Source organism: Cibotium barometz, chromosome 25 (genome assembly GCF_041138505.1).
Source record: "Cibotium barometz isolate CiBa-2024 chromosome 25, ASM4113850v1, whole genome shotgun sequence".
In the NCBI taxonomy this organism is placed as follows: Eukaryota; Viridiplantae; Streptophyta; class Polypodiopsida; order Cyatheales; family Cibotiaceae; genus Cibotium; species Cibotium barometz.
In genome coordinates this window covers 48,763,492-48,785,863 of record NC_141070.1, presented here as the reverse complement: position 1 = coordinate 48,785,863, position 22,372 = coordinate 48,763,492, and the positions used below count along the sequence as shown (strand labels likewise).

Below are 22,372 nucleotides of genomic sequence, written 5' to 3'. Positions count from 1 at the left end.
TCTCTTGTCAATTCAGCAATTTACTTCTTGTATATGAGCAAGTGTCCTTCAAATCTTAGTGTATTTAAGTATATTGATTAGCATTGTGTTCAACCAAGTTACACATACTTATAGGCTACAGCCCTACCTGTGCTCTCAGTCCAAGGCAAAGAAGCTCAGTCTCTTCAAGAGTATTCACGCTCTTACCTATACATACTTACAGCCCTACTTGTGCTCTCAGGGGGGTTGGAAGATAAAGGAGTTGTGGTTGCACAAAACCCTTTATTGCATGGTTTGGGACTTCTTGCCCCATGGGGTTGGGATGTGGCATTTGTACACATCTGCTTGGCTTTATAGTTGTAGGCTTTCTACGGCAGTTGGCAAGATAAGGACATGTTATGTGAATACCCTTGTGTATCCCTTGGGTTTGAGGTAGTACTAGATGTTGGTTCCTTACCCTTCCCCGTGTCCTATGTTCCTCCTCTAAATAAGGAAGGATTGGAACTTGGTTCCATGGTGAAGAAGTTTTTGTAATGGCCTCTTGTGGAAAGTAAGGCTCCTACTTGTTGGTAAAGAAGTTTCTATTCCCTATTCCTTCTCTAAATAAAGAAGTTTCTATAACGGGCTCTAGTCTAAAGTAAGACTTCTACTGGGTTTTGTCTATAATTATAGTTGGGTGTTCAAAACAGACATGTACTAATTGTCATAATTGTGGTTGATGGGCTGTCCTGTGAGGGAGGAGTGGGTGGTGCTGCTGTCACCAATTTGGTCCTCTCACCAGTCTTTGAACAGTGTTTCACACACTGTCTGGAACCAAGGTGTGAACGGGGATTTTCCACAAAAGAAAGCTAGAGCATTTTAGTGGCATGGTTTGGCGTGGAAGATGGCCATTCAGCATGAGCAACATGGGATTTTATTCATCAAAGTGACTCATAACATTTATAAATCAGTGTGTTCACATATCATTAATGATGGACTGGACATATTATTATTTTTGGGCTTGGACAGGTGGACAAAAGGAGGCACCTAGATGAAACTTGGGCATCAAGCCAAGAAAAGCATAAAGTTGATAATTTTGGGCCAACACTTGGAGTACAAGCCAAGGAAAGCATAAAGTGGATATTTTTGGGCCAGAGACTCAGCCCAAGGCAAAGAAGCTCAGTCTCTTCAGGAGTATTCAGCACACCTTTCTCCGTCTCGGACCAGTGTATTTCTCTCGAAGATAGCTTCAAAGTTGCCTAAAGCTTATGCACAATTCTGCCCAGCATTTGGTCGCTTTGTCCTTGCGTTTGGCGGTCAATCATTCAGTTTGTCTGCTCAGTCTTATGGAGACAGTTCAGCTTGTATACAACTCTCCAGAAGAAGAAATAAAGCAAATACTCTTGCTTGCAAGGGGGGCCCCTTCAGTGGGTAATTCGGGACCCCATCTGGTGTCACCTCTACTACATCTATTTTCAGATTCATGTATGTTGTTTTAAAGGATTGCTAAAGACTCACTAAACTCATGTCTTCGTTGTTTCACACAGTCCTAGCTCGGCGCATGCTACATTGGTATCAGAGCTTGGGACATGATTCAACCAAGCAACCTAGGGTGAGGGCATCCGTTGGATGGTAAAGCTGAGATCGGGAAAAACCACTCGCCCATCCACGATGGCATCAAGCTCCGAAGACATCACTAAAGAAGAAGAGCCATTCGAAGAAACGCTTCCGCAAAAAGAAGACGAAGACACCCAAAAGCTAAAGGAGCAGATAAGGCAACTCCAGATTAAACTCGAAGGAGTGCAAATGGAAAAAAAATGGTGTCGATGGATGATTGAAAAGGAAGAGTGCGACCGTGAAGCAAGACTGGCCAACCAACTGGCAGAGAAAGCCAAAAGCAAAGCCAAAGAGTAGTGATTGAGGGCGGAGATCGAAGTGAAGGCGAACCACGAGCGAGAGCCCGAGAAGACTCGAGGGACCAGTTCCAACAGACTCTCCAAACTCTTCTTTCCACCCTTCTCAATCCTCCATAACCCCAGCCATAGCCTCAACAACACTTATCCATGCCTCACCGAACTTCAACAAGTACGACGACAAGTGCGACCATTCGGTTGTGACTCAGTTTATTCACCAATTTGTTGCCCACTTTCCTCTTTCAAAAATCACAGAACCCCAAGACAAAGTCCATCTGGCGGCTCCACACCTCACAAGTGATGCAGTCACTTGGTGGCAACATTGGTCTCGTTTGCATTCAGATCCTTACACTGGCTTACCGGACTATGATTGGGACATCTTTGTGTACGACTTGAAGACCAAGTTTCTACCTCCGCAATACATGACAAATCTAGAAGATGAGTTCTACAAATCATGGATTGCACAATTCTCAATCTAACATGCTACGACCAAGTAGATAAATTCCAATATTGAAGAGTTCCCCTGTGCTCACTTACTCCAACAAGGTGATCACATCAGGTCAACAGTTGGGGAAGTCCGAGGAGGAGAAGCTCAAGCAGTTCATTCAAGGATTGGATCGAAACATTCGGTTCCCCGTTCAAAATTTTGAACCTCAAACATATGACAAGGCTTTGACTCTTGCACAGAATCATGAGATGATGCTCAATGGAGGCAAGCCCAAGATCGCTCCAATCACCCCCAGACCTCAGCAGCAACCATCTAACCAACAATCAGGTAAGGGGGCTCCCAACAACACCAACAAGGATCAAAAGAAGAAAGGCAAAAATCACTCTGGGAAGGAGCGACAAGATGGACCTAAGAAGACCCCTGAAGAAAAGATCATGGAGGGCCTTACTGGAGAATTCCTGCAGTCAGATCAGAAGGAACGGTACTTCAAAGAGAAGCGTTGTTTTTTTTGCCATTACACGGGACATGCCAAGAAGGATTGTACCAAATGGCAGGCGGAAAAGAGCAAACAACCAGCCTCTAAAGTGGCTACTGCCACAGTTGTACCACCCCCGCCCTCAACCACCAATGTTGTTCAGCTTTGCCCACTTTGAATGTGGAACCCGCAGTGGTATTCGATGATAAGTAGGAGAGTGGAGTTAAAGAGCGTCAGAAAGGTCTTGTCACAACGAAGGGACAATAGTTTCCTCTTCGACATGGGCAGTTCAGAAGATGCCATCTCTTGGCAACCAAGATGAAATGTGCCCTTGTGCCGTATCATTTGGACGTGGACGGGTTCACTCCCAGCCTATGTACTCATATTTCTCAGAAAGCTCAACAATTTGCCTTCACAATTTAGAAGGTCCAGTTTCAAGGGGACTTCATTGTCTCATCCCTTCTTGGGTGCGACATGATCCTTGGAATTCAGTGGTTCCGTCAATATGCGCCCATTCCTGATTAGAAGCAGGACACCTTCACAATCGTCGAAGGTTTGTCTGAGCCTACTATCATTCGCACGGATCGGAGCATTCAAAGTATTCCACTTATTTCCCACCTTCAAGCCACTCGAGCTATTAGAAAGGAAGCTGAGTGTGCGATAATCTGTGTCTTCCCACGGCAAATAGCGACATCCACCGTGACTCCATAGAACCCTAGATGATCGGCCTCCTCCAACAGTTTTAGGACATCATGTTGAGGGATGATCTTCTACCAAGACCCCCACCCTCTCATCCTGAAGACCATCGTATCGAATTGGTACCTGGAGCTGATCCACCCAATCAGTTTCCGTATCGTCTTTCCAAGGCGTTGGAAGATGAGTTGGAGACGCAACTAGCATAGTTGCTGAGGTCTAGTTTCACCCCATGCCAAGGATAGAGTACATCTTTCAAAGGCTCAACGGTGCTCAGTACTTCACAAAGATTGACCTCAAAAGTGGCTATCATCGATTTTCGAGGCCGATGTCCCAAAGACTTGCTTTCGAACAGAACGAGGGCATTATGAGTTTCTGGTCATGCCTTTTGGTTTGACCAATGCACCGGCAACATTCGACAAGATGATGCCATGAGTCTTCGCCGTACTCATTGGTATATGTCTTTTCATTTTTTTGGATGACATTCTTATTTTTTCTGCCACTGCAGAGCAGCACGTTGATGGCTTTGGGAAACACGGCCTCTATAGCTCCTCATCTCCTTGTCAGCTGACAGCTCCAGACATACAAAACTATCAAACCAAGCAAGAATACATCTCCTAGGACACTCTACTGACACCAGCCACATCCAGCTGACTCTGGATCAACACTAAGCCCACAATCCCATCTGACTGTTGTCCTCAGACAGACACAAAACAGTTAACAGAAGCACTGAATCACCTCACACCGGCTCTGACACAAGTTAAATCAACACCCCTACTAGCTGACAGATCTGATGTCAGACTGACACACATCTGTCTCTGTTTTTCCCAATAGTTTCTGACTGAGTCAGAACTGTCTCAGAACCAACACCCCAGATAGAAATCCAATACACCCCAGTGGTTTACCTTCATCAACTCACTCAAAACAACATATATATCACAACGATACATCACAACAAAAAGTCTCTATATCCACTCACAACAAACAGAGACCAACCCTCTGATTTCATTAGATAGACAAAGAAATTTCAAGGTCTCAACATCCCTGAGACTTCAGGATATCAACAATAAGAAACAACTAGAGCAAGGGGAAATCCACAACAAGGTTGTCCAATCTTTCAAGCTTTCAAAACCAGAAACAAGAGAATATAGGCTCTGCAACCACCCTGCATGCCATGACAACACACAGCAGAGAAAGGATTTGAGCAATCTTTGAACAAGCTCAAGTTCCAACAGAACTGCAGCAACACAAAGCTCCTAGGGCACCAAACATCCTACAAGATCCTCCGTCTTCCTTGCACGTTCTACTCTGAACCGATCCAAATCTCCTCAAATCCAATCGTGCGTTGCTTCACACAAAACCAGGAAAAATAGGCTGCGAGCTCCCACTGAGCTGCTATCTCAAAACACTTGAGTCTCCTCCCCTTCTTTGATGTTCTCCTTCTCTCAATCTCCTCTCTACTCTCAATTCTTTCTATTCTCCCAATCCCGCTTGGTCTCTTTATTCCCCCACAACTAGTGTGCATCCTTTGTCAACTGCCCCACCATCTGCACATGCAGCAGTTCTCAACTTTACTTCACTGCAGTTGTTACCAACTGTTCAGTTGGGGTTGGTGGCCATGCAACATCGCTTGTTCCTAAGGTTTTATTCATGCTCCATGATCCTTATTATCTTCAAGGGGTTCAAACAGACACCTTCATTGAGCATATTCTTTTGTCCCAGAAAAATCCTATCAACATGAAAGATGTGCATAAGGTCTTGCAGCTTTTGCGAGACAACGAACTCTACATTAATGCAAAGAAGGGCATATTTGGAGTTCAAGAAGTCCAGTACCTGGCTATGTGATCGGTTCCAATGGCATTCGCCTTGATCCTAAAAAGATAAAGGCAATCCTCGATTGGGACGTTCCAAAGACAACCCAAGAGATACGTTCCTTCGTGGCTTGTGCCAAGCATATAGCTCGCATATGGATCGGTTTTCTAACCTTGCAGCACCATTGACAGATTTGCTCAAGGGAGTGAAGACTAGAAGACAGAAAGTTTCAGTCATGGGTAGGGCTTCAGAGACTTTCTTTGCTTTGCAAAAGGCAACTTCCGAAGCACCGGTTCTTAAACTCACATCATGGGATGAACCTTTTGAGGTAATCACCAATCCCAGTAATCTCACCATAGGAGCAGTTTTGCAACAAGAAGGCAGACCAGTGGCGTATTACAGTAGAAAGTTGAATGATGCAGAAAAAAATTATTCTGTTTATGACAAAGAGTTGTTAGGGGTTATCACAGCCTTGTAGCAGTGGAAACCTTTTCTTTATGGAAGGGAATTTACTATGAAGACAGACCACTAGGCCTTGAAGTGGTTACAAACTATGCCAAGTACCTGATGGAGTGATCGACAACACCGGTGGAGTCAGTTGTTCCAACAATTTGGAGGAATGATTGAGTATGTACTGGGTAAGAACAACCCCGTCACGGACGCTCTAAGTCGCAAAGGTAATATTCAAACAATACACGAGTCCACTGTGTTAAGAGATACGAGGGAAAGATTTAGATAGTATGAAGGCACAGTATAATAGTATATAAATTGTCCAGAATTTGGAACTTCTTACAGTATGGCCCTTTATTCCGAACCAAGTCATTACACCATTCAGGACAATTGGCTCTTTTACAAGGGTCGGCTATGTGTTTTCTGGGAGAAAGGATCGGCGCTCCTCCATGATGCCCATGATTCACTTGTTGGTGGTCATCGTGGGATCAACAGTATTTTGAAGAAATTAGAAAGATCATTTTATTGGCCGAAGATGCGCAGGGATGTGTACAACTATGTTTCGCAGTGATCCATATGTCAAAAAGTAAAAGTATCTCATACCAAACATGCTAGGTTGCTTCAACCATTGCCCGTTCCTAAGGATCCATTTCACGACATTTCGATGGATTTTGTTGGACCTCTTCCCGCATCCACTAGATCTCGGAATACTCAGTGTATGATGATAGTGGACAAATTCAGTAAGTTTTGTATGCTTATATCACAAGGTTGCATTTAAAACCCGTTTTTTATTATTTAGGACATTTTGGACTTGCAAATGTTTCGAACCCTTTTTTTTTTTGGACTTGCACTTGTTACTCTCTTTAGAAGAGGTTTTTTCCCCCGTGTCCTTTTTGGCTACCCATTGGGAGGTCTAAGCGTTGGTTCTTCAAACTTAGCTTTTTCATGTCATGTTATGGAACATGTCATGACAACACATGGATGATGACCCATATGATTTTAACATTGAAAAGTACGTAACGTTTTTTACGTACTTTATCAGTCGGCAACGTTCTATACCACGTACTAAACTCGTATCGTTTCATACGTTTAAAACTACCTTGTTATACCATGTAAGCAGACGGCCACAACAGAAGATATAGCCCAGCTTTTTCTCCGACATTGGTATCCAGTTTGTGGTTTGCCACGGACCATTACTTCAGATCGGGACCCAAAGTTTCTCACTTCTGGCGAGCTCTATTCGACAACTTTGGTACCAAATTACAATTGTCTAGTGCATTCCATCCCTAGACCGATGGCCAAACCGAGATTTACAATCAGTTGGCTTTAGATGTGCTTAAAGCATACTGCCATGATCAGCAGTCAAAGTGGGAGCTTTATCTCCCATTGGTCCAAGCGATTCTCAATGACACTCACTCATCCAGTGTTGGCAAAACTCCGTATGAGGCAACCTTTGGTTGAAAATTTTCATCCCTTCTCACGAGGATGATCTCTCCTTCCTCGGAAGCCAACAAGACGATAGAAACTTTTTCAGCCATCATTGAGTCCGTCAAAGAGCGTCTTGCCAAAGCTCAGGAGGCTTACACCAGACAGGCAAACAAGTCACGAAGAGACGTCAATTTCAAAGAAGGTGAATGGGTATATTTAAGGATCATGAAGCAAAGACTGAAGCAAGTGGGCAAGCAATGTCCAAAGTTGTCATTCAGAAGTTTTGGTCCTTTTCCCATCATAAAGAAGATAAGCGACATCGCTATGCAACTCAAATTGCCAAATAGTTGGATGATACACAACGTCTTCCACGTCTCTTGGTTAAAGCCTTACATTGGACCTTCATTACAGAATGTTCCAGAAGAGCAACAGCCAGAAATGGTTGATGAAGCAGAGGTGATAGAGCCTGAGCAAATCCTTCTACATCACTAGAAGCATGATTCTAGATGACGTCTTCGCCAATTTTATGTAAAGTTCAAAGATGGAGGGACCCATGAAGCCGTTTGGCTAGATGAAGAATTCTTCCTCGAGTATCCACAGTTATTGGTAGACTACCTTGAAGCTATGAACCTGCCGCCAAGCTAAGCAGGAGGGAATGTCACGTGCACCCAAAGCACTGTGGTACACGGTGAGAAATTGGCTCATCAACAGTGCAAGAAACATGTACAGAAGTAGTACCTTTTAGGATTTATTTGTCATATGCCATGACCCCTTTCTGAGCCCAATCCGGGACATGTCATGCACAAGCTACGTAGTGTCAAGTCAGTCCTCTTAACCCACTATGGAGAATTCAACAAGTGTTCATCATTCAGGAGCATGTAAATGTCAGCCATAGCAATAGATGCATTAAGAGCATATAATTGCATTTCATATAGATGGGGCCCACGACAGCCCCCAAAGTGTGGGCTAGCCTTGCAAGGGGTAAACAATCCCCTAGCCTTGCATATAGGCTCAGCCGACCAACCCTTGGGAGGCTGTGGAGTAGTCGGCGAGACCCATTGACGTCTTGGGACCCAATCAGCCAGGGCTAGCAGCCACCCGACTTGTTGCACGCAGCCGACTGGCATTAAATGCTCGTGGGGTAACAGTGCTACAACCGACTGACATTAAGTGTCAATCGTGGACAGTTTCAACCAGCCGACAGGCTTAAGGGGTAGCCGACTGGGTACCCTCAAGCATATAAAAGGCAAGTGTTGTTCAATCCATAAAATCTTCAGAAAAAACCAGAGATTAACATCAAAAGACAAGCATGTGTACCTAGGCTCTTGCCTGTGCATACTTACAGCCCTACTTGTGCTCTCATCCCAAGGCAAAGAAGCTCAGTCTCTTCAGGAGTATTCAGCACACCTTCCCTCAGCCTCAGGCCAGTGTATTTCTCTCGAAGATAGCTTCAAAGTCGCCTAAAGCTTATGCACAGTTCTGCCCAGCGTTTGGTCATTTTGTCCTTGCGTTTGGCAGTCAATCAGTCAGTTTGTCCACTCAGTCTTGTGGACACAATTCAACTTGTACACAGTTCTCCAGAAGAAGAAATAAAGCAAATACTCTTGCTTGCGGGGGGGGGGGGGGGGGGGGCTTGAACGGTAATTCGGGACCCCATCTGGTGTCGTCTCTACTACATCTATTTTCAGATTCATGTATATTGTTTTAAAGGATTACTAAAGACTCACTAAACTCAGGTTTAAAGACAGGCTTCGTTGTTTCACACGGTCCTACCTCGGCGCATGCTACACACGGCTATAGCACTCTGGCTATCAGTGAGAATGGTGGTGGGTGCCTGCTGACACTCACGAAGATCAGCCAATAATCTCCTCAACCATACACAATCTATTGTGGCTCTGAAGACTGCCCTGTACTCAGCCTCGCAAGTAGATGTGGCCACAGTGGGTTGCTTTTTGCTCAACCAAGATATGCATGAGCTACCAAGGAAAAAACGATTCCCACTGGTGGATTGCCTGGTACCATAATCACCAGCCCAATCTGAATCATTGTATGCATAAAGCTGCAAGCTGCCCCCTTGGGATAGAGCAAACCAAGATCCAAGGTACCCTGAAGATAACGGAAAATGCGTTTGACTGCTTGCCAATGCTTTGTGCTTGGGTTGTGCATGAATTTGCTCAACAGAGACACCCCAAAAGATACGTGAGGCCTCATGTTACACAAGTAAAGGAGGCATCCCACTGCCTAGTTGTAAATGCCGGCCTCAGAAGGCTCACCAATATCATGCATAGTAAGCCGTACACCTAGTTCTATTGGAGTAGAAATTGGCTTACATTCTTCCATGTGAAACCTTTTTAGCAAACTTTTTATGTACTTAGTTTGTTGCATAACAATGCCATCATCTCTATGGATAAACTGTATGCCCAGATAGTAGTGTAAAGGTCCCAAATCTGACATATCAAATTCAGCTGTCAAATCAGCCTTGAAATCTGAAATTTGTTCTTTGCTAGTCCCTATTATGAGCATGTCATCTACATACAAGATGACAATGAGAATATCGGCACCAGTTTTCTTCACATACAATGTGCTTTTAACTGGACTATTCACATAACCCTGGCTGGTTAGATGAGCATGCATTTTATCATACCAAGCTCTTGGAGCTTGCTTTAACCCATACAATGCTTTGTGTAACCTGCATACTTTATGTTCCTCGACACGAATTACAAAACCAATGGGCTGATTTACATATACTTCCTTCTATAAATCCCTATTTAAGAATGCAGTTGTAATGTCCAACTAAAGCACTTTCCATCCTTTTTGTGCAGTTAATGCAATCACTGATTGGATTGTAGTCATCCTCGAAGTAGGAGCAAAAGTCTCCTCATAATCTATTCCCTTTTTCAAAGAATAGCCTTTAGCCACAAGTCTTGCTTTGGTACCATCAAACTTCCTTTTGACTTTGTACATCCACTTTGTTCCAATGACATTCTTGCCTTTCGGCAAGCCCACAAGATTCCAAGTATTATTCTTCATGATAGAAGAGGTTTCATCCTGCATGGCTTGCACCCAGTGCTGATTCTCCCGAGCTTCTTCATAAGAAGAAGGCTCTTCTGAATCAAAGAGACCACCCATGGCTAATGCAGACTCCCCATGATGCATATTCAATGCATGGTTGGAACTAGTCCTTGTTCTACCTGTCACTGGAGCTGTAAGTTTGCTATCTTGCAAAGTTTTCAGCAACCATCTTGGGCCTTGGCTGTGTCTATGGCAGTTTGCTCTTCCCTGACAAGATCTTCGACTTCTTCCATAGAAGGGGACTGAATTGCTAGTCGTTCCACATGTTCTACATGAGGGTAGGGGCTGGCTGATTGGAAGCCCCACTAATTGCAATGGGTAATAGCCCATCAAACATGTCATGTATGCCTGTATAATGACTTTTATACAAGTTGTACATGGGCTGAACTGAATTTTCAGCGAATACCACATCTCTGCTAACAAAAATCAGGCGTGTTGCTAGTTTATAAAGATGGTATCCTTTGCTCTCATTGCTGTAGTGCACAAAAATGCATTTTATTGCTTTATCATCTAGCTTTGTTCTTAGTTGTTCTGGCACATGTGCATACGCCAAACACCCAAATATACGCATATAATCCACTTTTGACTTTCAGCTGTACCAAGCCTCAAATAAAGTTATGGTCTTCAAAGCTTTCGTTGGACACCTATTCAACACATGAGTTGCACACATTATAGTTTCCATTCAAAAATTGTGAGGCAACTTCTGTGCTTTCACCATGCATCTTCCCATCTCCATGAGAGATCTGTTTTTCCTCTCAACTACACCATTCTACTATGGTGTATGCGGCACAATACATTGGTGTTTGATGCCCTTTTAAAGCATATAATCCTTGAATGCATTTGACATGTATTCTCCACCTCTATCTGAGCAGAGTGTTTGGACTTTATATCCACATATTTTCAGCCATTGCGTGTCGAAAGCATGTAAACACCTCTGCTTTAGCTTTCAAGGGTAAACTCTCTCTCTCTCTCTATCTCTATCTACTCCATAGCCATGGTTGCATTCACCATCAATCAACAGTCACATCATTGAGTTGTGTACTTCCCAGATGTTATCCATTAGGAGCTCCTAGTACCTTACTTTTCCTCATAGTTGTTGTTTCAGTTTCAATTAGTTGTTTAGTTGTTTTAGCTTTTCTTACACAGACATTGTATCAGATCCACCAATTGTTGTAACCTTTTTGGTCTCATAGGTCATTTTGGCCTTTTGAGGACGTTAATATATCATTTCATTTCATTTCATTTCTCTAGTAATGTCTGCACTCTGCTCCATAGCCATGGCTGCCTTCACCTTCAAGTCGCCATAGTTGTAGCTCACCATACTGCTTTAACATGGTATCAGAGCTAGCTCCAGCCTATCTACACTGATGCGAACTGCAACCGCCTTGCCATAGTCGCCACCAAAAACGATGTTCGTCGTGCTGTTGTCCAATGCCAGCATGCATTGATTGTAGACACTTCACCCGCTACCGCCTGCCTGTCTACGTCAACACCTGCAAAAGCAGCTAGCTGCTCAACCTGTGAAGCCCGACTTCAACGACCAACTGCCGCCTCTGAGCTGCCCGACTTGCTGCACATACACCTCAGAGCCACCTAGTGACTGCCCTGATCAATGCTCCACATCTATAGCCACTACGTCATCAACCAGTTCACTACCCTATTTCACCACACGCGAATTACAGCTGCCTAGTCAACAACTAGCACATCAACACAGAGGGGAGAACCTGTATCAAATCAACAAAGTGCTTCTACAAATATCATCTCATGTCAGTTTGGGGTTTTTTGAATGCTTGCAAAATCATGCTTAATCAGAGCATTAATCTTAAATCCCCCTTCTATCTCTCGTCCACTTTATGGGCTTATAGAACTGCCTATAAAACTTCGACATGGGACTACTCCATATAACTTAGTCTTCGGACTTGATGTCACAAATAGCGAAGACCCGGAATAGAAAGACAAAACTCTTCAAGTATTCAAACAGAGAGCACACAGCAGGAAAACCACAAGAATTATTAATAACAGCACACTGAGCCGAAACGGCCGGCCCCCCTAGGAACTTCTTTATTCAGATAGAAGTGTTTTACAAGAGCCCAAGATGCGGGTGCGGTTTGCACCAGAATTTTCCACCAAAGTGAAGGGACCAAATGGTGACACTTGATGCTATACTCTTAGTAGAATTCATGACCTTCCTAGCTAATATATGAAAATGAATATTAAGAATGTTCAAGCCCCCATGCATTTTTGGTATACATACATAATTATACCGGAGTAGACGAACCGCTTTGCAATCCATTTTAGTGTGCCAGAGACATTCCATCACTTTGGACATGAATCGATCAATATCTGTAGAGGACCAATGAATGTGAGGCAAATGGAACTGGCCATACGCCATAATGATAGAATGAACAATCCGAAGGCAAACATGAAGTGGCCAAGTAGAAAGTTTCCAATAATGTGCATCCAACGGGAGGTATGAAGGCTTTTAAAAAAAGCCTTAGAGGAGCACCCCGTGTCCTTCATGGCTTTCTGACATGAATGCAATTGCCATTTACGGAGCTTACGACAATCATTATCAGCTAGACGCTGATAGGCAGCCTGAGAGCAAGAGTGCTCATCAGAAGACAAAGAGCGATGCTAAGAAATATCCGTGAGAGATTGAATTTGATTCTTAGCATTTGCGACATGTCCGCGCAAGTCTCCCATATACCATTTGCCATACTCTCGAATGACATCCTCCATGCCCACAATAAAACGGTCCCATGCCCAATCTGCATCCACTGAGGCATGTAATGCAAGACGATCAATAAGCCCAACCACCATAGCTTTAAAGGCCTGATGTTTGATGTAACTCTTATTGACCAATAACAAGCGGTTGCATGGCAGTGGTACATCATACACTGGGAGACCAAAAAGCAAAGTCATACAAAGCCAAAAATGATCCAATAACCACAGACTGAAATCCAAGTTCATCTCACAAGTGAAAGCATCAAATTGCATTGCATGCAGCATATACCATCGATCCACTCGAGCCCAATACTTAGTAAATGCATTGTGATGAAAAGTAAACCCAATACGACTAAGCAATAAATGTTGCCACAAATCACAAGCATGTAAAGAATCGGTCATCTGACCCCACGCTTGGCGTTCTATCATAAGCATATGTGATCGTTGCGTACTATTGTCCCCAGGAGCAAGGGAATTGTTAAAATCCCCACAAAGAAAAGCATTGCCCATCCAAGGGTAAGCAACCAAACAATGCCACATAACAACCCTACGAGCTGAAGTTTGAGAAGCATTCAACGAAGCAAATTCATAAATAACCCCATCAATCATGCACTGGACCACAAGGAAACGACCATGTGGGTCGTTGTAAGCAACCTGTGGCTGTAATTCATGGTGTATCAACATAGCTACACCAGAAAAAGCATGAGAGCCTGCATAAAAGATATGAAATCCCGCAAAGTAACCTTCCCTGCCTGCCAAAGAGTGCTAGTTGTGTTCTTGTAAACCCTATGCTTCCACAGAGGTTGCAGGTGTAGTGTGTGTGGGGGAGAGAGATGTGTGTGTGTGTATGTGAGAGAGGTAGGAGCTCGCCTGCGCCTGCATCCTATCTGGTAGCATATCGCCTATGCCTACGAACTATGTGATAGTTGCTCGCTTGCAACCTGTGTGAAGACTAAGCGTGCTGCTCGCCTGTATATTGCTACTTCTGAACTCTCTGCAGAATCTGCCCCCTACTTTGTATATTGCTTCCTCTCTGCGTTTTCTCCTGTCCACTGCTCGTGTGTGTGTGTGTGTGTGTGTGTGTGTGTGTGTGTGTGTGTGTGTGTGTGTGTTGTACAACAGCGTTTCTGTGTGTGTTTCTGTATGGGTTTTTCAAGTCATGGAAATTCAGCAATACAAGAAAGGTGATCTCAAGCATCATCAAGTCGTTATTTATGAAGCATGGGACTGTTGTGCTAATCCTCAGCTATAGCCCTTTGTTGATACTTTGCACGAGGGTTTTTCTGAGATCAATCAAGCATGGGGAGATGAGCCTGTGCCCGAGTTTCGTGTTTCTCTTCCAGGGCAAGTGTTGCATGCACCTGTTATGAGTTTGGCTCAGCGAGCTGTTGTATTATTCTTACCCGGACGCATGCCTGATGCTGGAGATGTTGCACAATGGCTGAAATCTGTGTTAAAGGTTGTTGTTGTGGGATGCTACAAGGTAGCCAGAGGCTTCTATGAGGTTATATTTACAGATGCTCAATACAAACAACAGCTTTTGGAAAAATCCCCTTGTTTTTTGGGACGCAATTGGTGCATGTATATCCTTGGTTGCCTACCAAGGACTATCAAAGTCTTATACGCCACAAATGTCCTGTTTGGGTTGAGGTAGTTAATCTACCATTATATTGCAAGCCTGCATTGCCATATCTAGCAAAAGCCCTTGGAAAAGTGGTAGGCCACCACGTTCTACTGGAAATGTTAATCGTTTTTGTGTGTTGTGGAACACAGACAAACCCAACTCCCCCACATGTGACTTTTTGCAAGTGGACACGATGAGATGCCCTCACAACAGGTTTTCTTTAAATTGAAATGGGACAATTTTGCGGGTTCATGTTTTGAGTGTGGAAAGTTTGGCCATATGCAATCTGAATGGCCGTAGGTTTTATTGAAACCTCCTCTTGCAACTGCTCATCCAAATGATGATTATGTGTCAAGACCCACTGGGATGCCAAAAAACTCGTGGTTTGGGGGTTGGCTCGTCCGCCATTGCAGCTAAAAAAGACAAGGCTAAAATGCCCAATACCCCCCCCCTCCAAGACAGGGAACAAACTGCAAATTGGGGTGAAAGCCCCTATATCATCGACAGGGGGATAAAGGCCCTTCACTGAATTGGCAAATTCCTAAGAAGACAGTTAGGCCCAAAGCCATGGCCAGTCGCAAATCGAACAGAAACAGCCCCTTCCTCAAAGGATGTTCTGGGAGTTGATGGTTTTGGAGTAGGCCGGCTTTGGTCGGCCGTAGTTCGTATATCTCGGACTTCTATGCCTGTCATTTTGTCTGACACCCCTGCTCCTGATTCTGCTCCAAATTGTATGATTGAGAATGTACATGCTGTGGATGAGCAGGCTGCTTCGTCAGTGCTTGGTGCCGTCATGTAGGTTGAGGCTTGATCTATCAGCATTCTCTCTCTTGTACATACCGGTCAAATGTGTTACTTACAATGTCCAAGGTCTCTGTAATATAAATAAATGGAGGCTACTTTGGGATTCCACACACACATCAAAAACCACTCTCAAAAATCGGAAGGAGAGAGAGAGGGGGAAGACATACCGTGTAATTGCTAGCATTGAGCTTGATGACCTCTTCTGTGAGGTGAAGGGCACGTTGGCTGCGCTCGTCGAGGGCTAGGACGGCCCGGAAGTAGTCCATGGTCTCGCGGAACTCCCTAGTGTAGAAAATGGGGACCACCGGGTTGGGCCCATCGTCCTGAGGAACTGGCGTCACGTCCGCCCACTCTGGCCTCTCGCTTAGAGGCACCCACGCCTCCCCCTCCGAATCCGACTCAGAGCTCGACATTGGAGTCTTCTCAAACTAGTGTTAGAAGGCTATACAGTATTGTACAGGAGAGAGAAAAAGGGCCATTTATTAGCTTGTGCTTTAGGCAACCTTAGCTTTTTTGAGAAAGTTTTATTACATTTTAACGTAAATGCGTGATTTGTAATTTTATGACTTACATTTTAAGCTAGCGTTACAAATGCTTACTAGTATATTCACAACTTTTTATTCTGGTAGTATATTCACAAGGCCGACTTATTAATAGGAACTTTATTAATAAGGTTCAAAATTCTCTCTGGGTGGCACTTTGCCAACTAGCTGCTTGCCTCACACGCCTGCTTACCCCGTCTCCTCACCTGTCCCTCGCCGGTGCTCCCCTTTGCTACCAATGCACGCTTGCTCACCCCACCTCCCGTAGGGTCACCTTAGCCTCAACTACTCAAACTTCCTACCCTGCTCGCCTCCCCAGCCCCGCCGACTCCACTCCCCTCTCAGGCACCTGCTTTGATCACCTCCCTCACCCGTGTGCTCAACCTCCCTTTCCCTCACCCGCGCGCTCGGCTCCCTAGCCCTCCCCTCCCATCGCCTGCTCACCTTGCTTCCCTTCACACCCATGCACTCGTGTCTCCTCCACTCGCCTGCTCGAAAGCACGAAGGAAGAAGCATGCTAATGAAAACCAAAGTTTCCGTTTTTTGGAAGCATGGAGAAAAGCCACACGTCAAACAGCATCAAATCTTGCAAGATTCTTGGCCAGAAATAAATGTAAAATATTGCCTTTTATAGCTTTAAAAACCAAAAAAAAATCTCGAATCGTTCACAAAACCTCACAACACCACTGCAAAATGTAATTGCTAAGAAATTAATAAACGCACCCCAAACGTTTTTTGGGGTGCTTATATATTTCCCTCACTTTCAACCTTGAAATGTTCAATCAATATCTAATGGTGGAGATCTCTCTCTCTCTCTCTCTCTCTCTCTCTCTCTCTCTCTCTCTCTCTCTCTCACACACACACACACACATTAGATACTCGCCCACGGAGTGCATAAAAACCTTAACTAGTTTTTTACGCACTCCGTGGATGAACCTTAACTAGGTTCATTCCCTCTTGATCACTCTACAACTACACCTCTCTAGCACACCTAAGTATGGCGATGGGTTGGAGGCAAAACTTTGTTTTGACATAGAAAATCAAGGTTGTTAGAGATGGTTTGGGAATGGGACTTCACCTTGCTCTCCCTCATGTGTGACACATAGTTCTCTCTCTCTCTCTCTCTCTCTCTCTCTCTCTCTCTCTCTCTCTCTCAACTAGTTATCATGCTTCATAAGCCCAAGGGCAAACCGCAAGAGACGAGGGTCCAGTGGGCTAGGCCAATAATTTTAAAGTATCTTAGTATTAAGGTTATAGCTTAAAATTAATTAAACAATTGCATTAGTGGCCCTTTAATTATTACAACACTAAAAGAGTTGTCAATATACAACACAATAGAATAGAGCCCCACACATATGCATTAATTAATTAATTAAAGGCTTAATGTGTGTTCAAGTCAAGAGCTTTTCTTAGCCTTGTCGAAGCACGTATCGTTCGGTCTTACCTTCGAGCCATAAATGCAACTTCCCTATGTGGGAGCGCTAGTTCGTCCGTCTCGTGTCCTCACTTCGTTGTCACACTAGAATGCTTCCTTACCAATTCAATAAAGAGAGAACTCTCTATGCCTAGATGGAAGCAATGAGAGGTGCTCCTTCGCAATGGTTTTCTCTCTATGCCTAGATGGAGGTGCTCCTTCGCAATGGTTTTTTCTCTATGCCTAGATGGAGGCAACAAGAGGTGCTTTTTTACAATGGTTTTCTCTCACAAAAGGTGGGAGAAGAAGAAGCTAATGAAAGAGGAAAATCTATAAGCAAACCTATTCAAGCAAGCATCCATATAGCATTCATGAATCAAATAGCATACAAGCAAGCAAGCATCCATATAGCATGCATGAATCAAATAGCATACAAGCAAGCAAGAAGAGAGGAGAGTCACAAGTAAATTATTGTAAGGGAATGATTATGTATTGCTTATTGTCAAAAGTTACTTAGTGAGACTAGTTTTCACACTAGGCCAACCAAACTAAAAAATGGTCCGGCCTCTATTACTAAGTCTTAAGCAAATATATACATGAAGTCCGTAAACTTTCCTTATTCAACATAAAGCACAAGGTAATGCTGATTTATATGTTCCAACAGCGTCTTATAAAAGATGAGTGCCCGTTCAGGCAGGTGGTGAGATTGCAAAAGCGCCTTACGGTAGGTCGGGGAAGTGAAACCGTGGTAACCTTTAGAGTGGTTAACATACTCCCCTTCCTAATAATGGTTGACCGAGTCCTCGTGTCACCTAAGTCAGTGAAGAAGCTACTGCCAGGGTGGAAAGGTCCAAGATTCGCGATGATGTTAGTAGTCGAGGTTAAGTGGCATGGTTCAGACTAATCCATAGCCAAATGCAAGGCAAAGTGGTGGGAAGCTTTGGTTAGCCCTAATGGTATAGGTAGGGTATTGAGGCGGTATGGAAAATGATAAGCAATGGAGAGGTTTTCCATGTTAGGCCTCCATTGGTTGTGGAAGTGGCATGCACTCTTCACATGAGGTAGTTGGTAAAAACCATCAGCACCCTATCATGGGTGGAATGAGTGCCATGGCTGAGGATGATAAGCTAGAAGAGCTGGCATCTGGTGTGACGATATAGCGGGGTCAGGGACCTAAGCATAGTAGAGGTCATTGAAGTTCTTCATTTGGAGCTGCATCTCCGTGGTGGTGAGGGTGAGGGGCAATCAATGTATGGGGAGTGAGAAGTTGGTGGTTCCTTTTCCTTCTATGTACGAATGAGCTTAGTTGAAGTCCACCTTCTTTTGCTTAGCATGAACTCAGGATCAATGGACTTCTCTCTAGGTGCAACCATGTATTCCTACCACATTTGGGGATCACTAAGGAGTGTTAACCCAATTCTAGGATTAACAAGATCTACCGGTATTATCTTACATCAAGGAGTCACGATACATACACCAAAGGGTCATACATTCAAGATATGAAGCAATAGTGTCCAAAGCTACAACTTGGACGGCCGTCCGTAATGATGTGACGGAGTATTTATGGCGATTCCCACTTCAAGAGCGTCTGTTAGCAAGTTAGGATGAAGTTCTAAGTGATGTACTTCATGGATATATTATGAGAGTAGTCATTGTAATAGCATTAGGCCTCTTATGAGCCTAAAGTGCCCGTCCGGCCACAGTTTAAGTGAGTGTGAACACTTATGACCATGTATATAAGTGAATATCTCTCATAATACAACATACTCTTCCATTGTGCAATTGAGTCTTGTTCTTGCTAATCCTCTTACTAATATCTCTCCCTAATACATGCTAGTGAGTGTGTGTGAGTGAAGTGAGGCGAGAGGAGGGACGAGGAACCGTAGTGCAACGCGGCAGTGTAACAACGCTCACGGGAGGCACAGTGGAACTGCTTCTCAAGGAGTTGTAGAGCTTTGAGACCTCAAGGGTTACGAGTTCGCCCATTGGAAAGATCCTTACGATAGCTGCGGTTCACCAGGTAATCTCTTGTTGGGGTTAGGGTGAGCCATAACATTTTTGGCGCCGTTTACCGGGGAGCCATCCCTTGGCCTTTTCCATCTTTTTTCCTCTGATCTACGCATTATCCATTGCCCACTATCTTGATTAATGGTTTCCCATGAAAAAGATGTGGATTTAATGGTTATTTGTGTGAGATTTGGTGTAAAATAGCTCTCTTTTTTGTTTTTGTAAAGAATGCTTTTTACTTAGTTTTTAGCTTAATTTGGTGTTTTTGTTGTTGTTATTGCGGTTTTTCATGTTCTTAGGGCTTGCACATAGTTTGTATTAGGCTTAGTTTGCATCCATTGCATCAAACAATGCAATAGAATGCAATTTTTAGTGAATGTTAGTTCTCTTTAGTGTTAAACATAGAACTAAAATCATTAATTTTAGCTTAATTGCATGTTCTTTGTTTGAATTGTTTACATTAGAGTGTTAGCAAGCATTAGGAGTAGCTTAATCCTTTAAAAATTTTCTTAAAACCATCAAAAATCCTTGAATTCGACTAATTTCTCTTAATGGACTGGTTTTTGTCACTAAGGGTGATTAATCTTGTTCAAGAGGCTAAAAAATTATAAAATGTGTAACTTGGGGTTTAAATTGATCATGTGAGTAGTCGAAATTAGTGTTTTTGAGTGTTTTGAGGGCATTTAGATGCATCAAAACACCTAATTACTTCAATAGGAGGAATTTGACTCTCTTTGCTTAATTTTACCTTAAAAGAGGAGACCAAAATTAAGAGTCTAATTAATGTCCTATTTAGATTAATTTACACATTTGTTGATGCACAAAGATTAGAATTCCTTTGCTCTATCCAATGATGTGCTCAATTGTGTGAATTAATTAGGGATTAGTGGTTAATTAACGTTCTTGATAAGTGTAAAGAAAGGAAAGATTAGTGAAAGAATTAATCTTGGATTAAATTTTAATTACTTATTTACATAACTCATAAAGGCTAATGATGAGTAGATGCTCATGAGTTGTCAAATTGTCCATTTTGGGAGTCATTTATGAAGGGTGTAAGGGGTGTCATAAAAAGGTTGACTTTTTTGATTCCCACTTACCTTTTTGGGAAAATGCCCATTCTCCTTAATTTTAAATTCAAAAAATATCCCCCCCCAAAAAAGGAAATTCGTATCTCCCACTAGACTTAAAAAAAAAAGTTTCAAAAAATGGTTCACGTCATGAATTATTTCTGCAACTCCATGGTCTAAGGTTTCACGCCCTAGGAGTCTGCGCTCCCAAAAAAAAATCGAATTGAATTTTTCTGTGTGAAGTCCGCTTCACGGCGTGAAACGCTAAGGATTCACAATGTGAGACTCTTCGTTCATGCGGCAAAAAAATAAATAAATTGAATTTAACTTTTTCGTGAAGTCCGCTTCATCCCGTGAAACGCTAAGGGTTCACGCTTCGTTCACGCGACAAAAAAAAAAGAATTTAAATTTTTTGTGAAGTCCACTTCTTTCACGGCGTGAAATGCTAAGGGTTCACGGCGTGAGACCCTTCGTTCACGCGATTTAAAAAAATGAATTTAATTTTTCCGTGATGTCCGCTTCACGGCGTGAAATGCTAAGGGATCACGGCGTGAGACCCTTCGTTCACGTGGCCCAAAAAAATGAATTTAATTTTTCCATGAAGTCCACTTCATGGTGTGAAACGCTAAGGGTTCACGGCGTGAGACCCTTCGTTCACGTAGCCAAAAAAACAATAATCAAATTTAACTTTTTTGTGAAGTCCACTTCACGCCATGAACTGCACCCTGCTAGTTCACAACGTGAAAGGGGGTCTGTCGGCCCCAAAAAAAAGGACTCTGGAAAAAACTCTATTTGGAGGCCCATATCTCCTAAACCATATATTCGTGAAGGCGCTCTAGGGCTCATCGAAAAGCTGACATTGAGCTCTTCAACTTTGGACTTGGCCGTCCGAAGTCAAAATCGCCTCCAACCAACAGTCTCAAAATTCGACCCGGAGATCAAGGCAAAAAAAACAACCCAAAAAACCATGAAAATCGTAAAAAAAAACAGTGCGAAAACGATGACGGACCATATTCGGGCTACTTATTAAGAGTCTAAACGACAAAATCATGGACGACTCAGGGAAACAAAGTTGTAGTACTCCAAAAATACTACAACTCTCTCATACATAGTTTTTCAAAATTCCTTTTGGAACACCCTAAAAAACGTGTTGCGAAATAGGGAAAAAAATTTAATGGAAAATAGGTTTTAGGACCTAGGAAGTTACTAGCATATGCTTTTTCTGAAAAATTATCTCTTAAGAGGTTCGCGTGCGTATAGCGCCTAAGCTAATTAAGGCGAACGGACACCCATTTGACCCAACGAAGAGAACGCCAGGCCTCTTGAGGCTGTAAACGGGCTGTGAAAGAATATCAAGAAAAAAACTTGTGTTTGCTCATTAAGGAGCATTTAGGCAATCCGACATGGCAAACGATAGAGGGATTAATAGGGATCACACAAGGACTGAGCCCAATGGCTGACATCTTCGAACCATTGAGATCTATTGTCACGTAGGCTGTAATGCATGTGACCGACGGCAGACCGGATGGCCATGTCCGGGGTTCAGTGGGAGAGGACGTCCATGCGGAGTCATGGGCGGCCAAGGCTAGTGTGGACGGCAGGCCACACACTATATAGCCTGGGGGATGAGGGGCAATCCTCATTCTTCCTCTATGGCTGGGTGGTGAGCCAGAGGCCGTCCCCTCCTGTGGTAACGCCCGTAGCGGCGTTTCGAGCATGTAACACTGGTTCGATGGGATTGTCAGAGTCCGCGCGTGACCGGGGGACCGGAGCCCACTCGATAATTTTCATCCACAATCTTCTCACCCTTATCTCCAATGGAGGGTGTGGAGGGAGGCGGCCAAGGAAGAATGGAGGGGAAGAACTCTCTCTCTCTCTCTCTCTCTCTCTCCCCGTCACACACAGCAAGCAGCATTGGAGGTAAGCAATTTTCGTTTTTTG

General features: G+C 43.6%; 1 protein-coding gene across 2 annotated transcripts in view; it reads right to left on the bottom strand.

Moving 5' to 3' along the window:
• Nucleotides 1-15,864, bottom strand: part of FTA (farnesyltransferase A) — a 46,379-nt gene extending 30,515 nt beyond the window's left edge. Inside the window, exon 1 of one of the 2 annotated variants that reach the window (XM_086819689.1) lies at nt 15,569-15,864. In XM_086819689.1, the coding sequence (XP_086675815.1) occupies nt 15,569-15,814 (246 nt within the window). In that variant the 5' untranslated portion in view covers nt 15,815-15,864. The remainder of the gene's footprint in view (nt 1-15,568) is intronic. The other variant, XM_086819687.1, reaches the window with a different exon arrangement.
• Between the last annotated feature and the right edge of the window lie 6,508 nt (nt 15,865-22,372).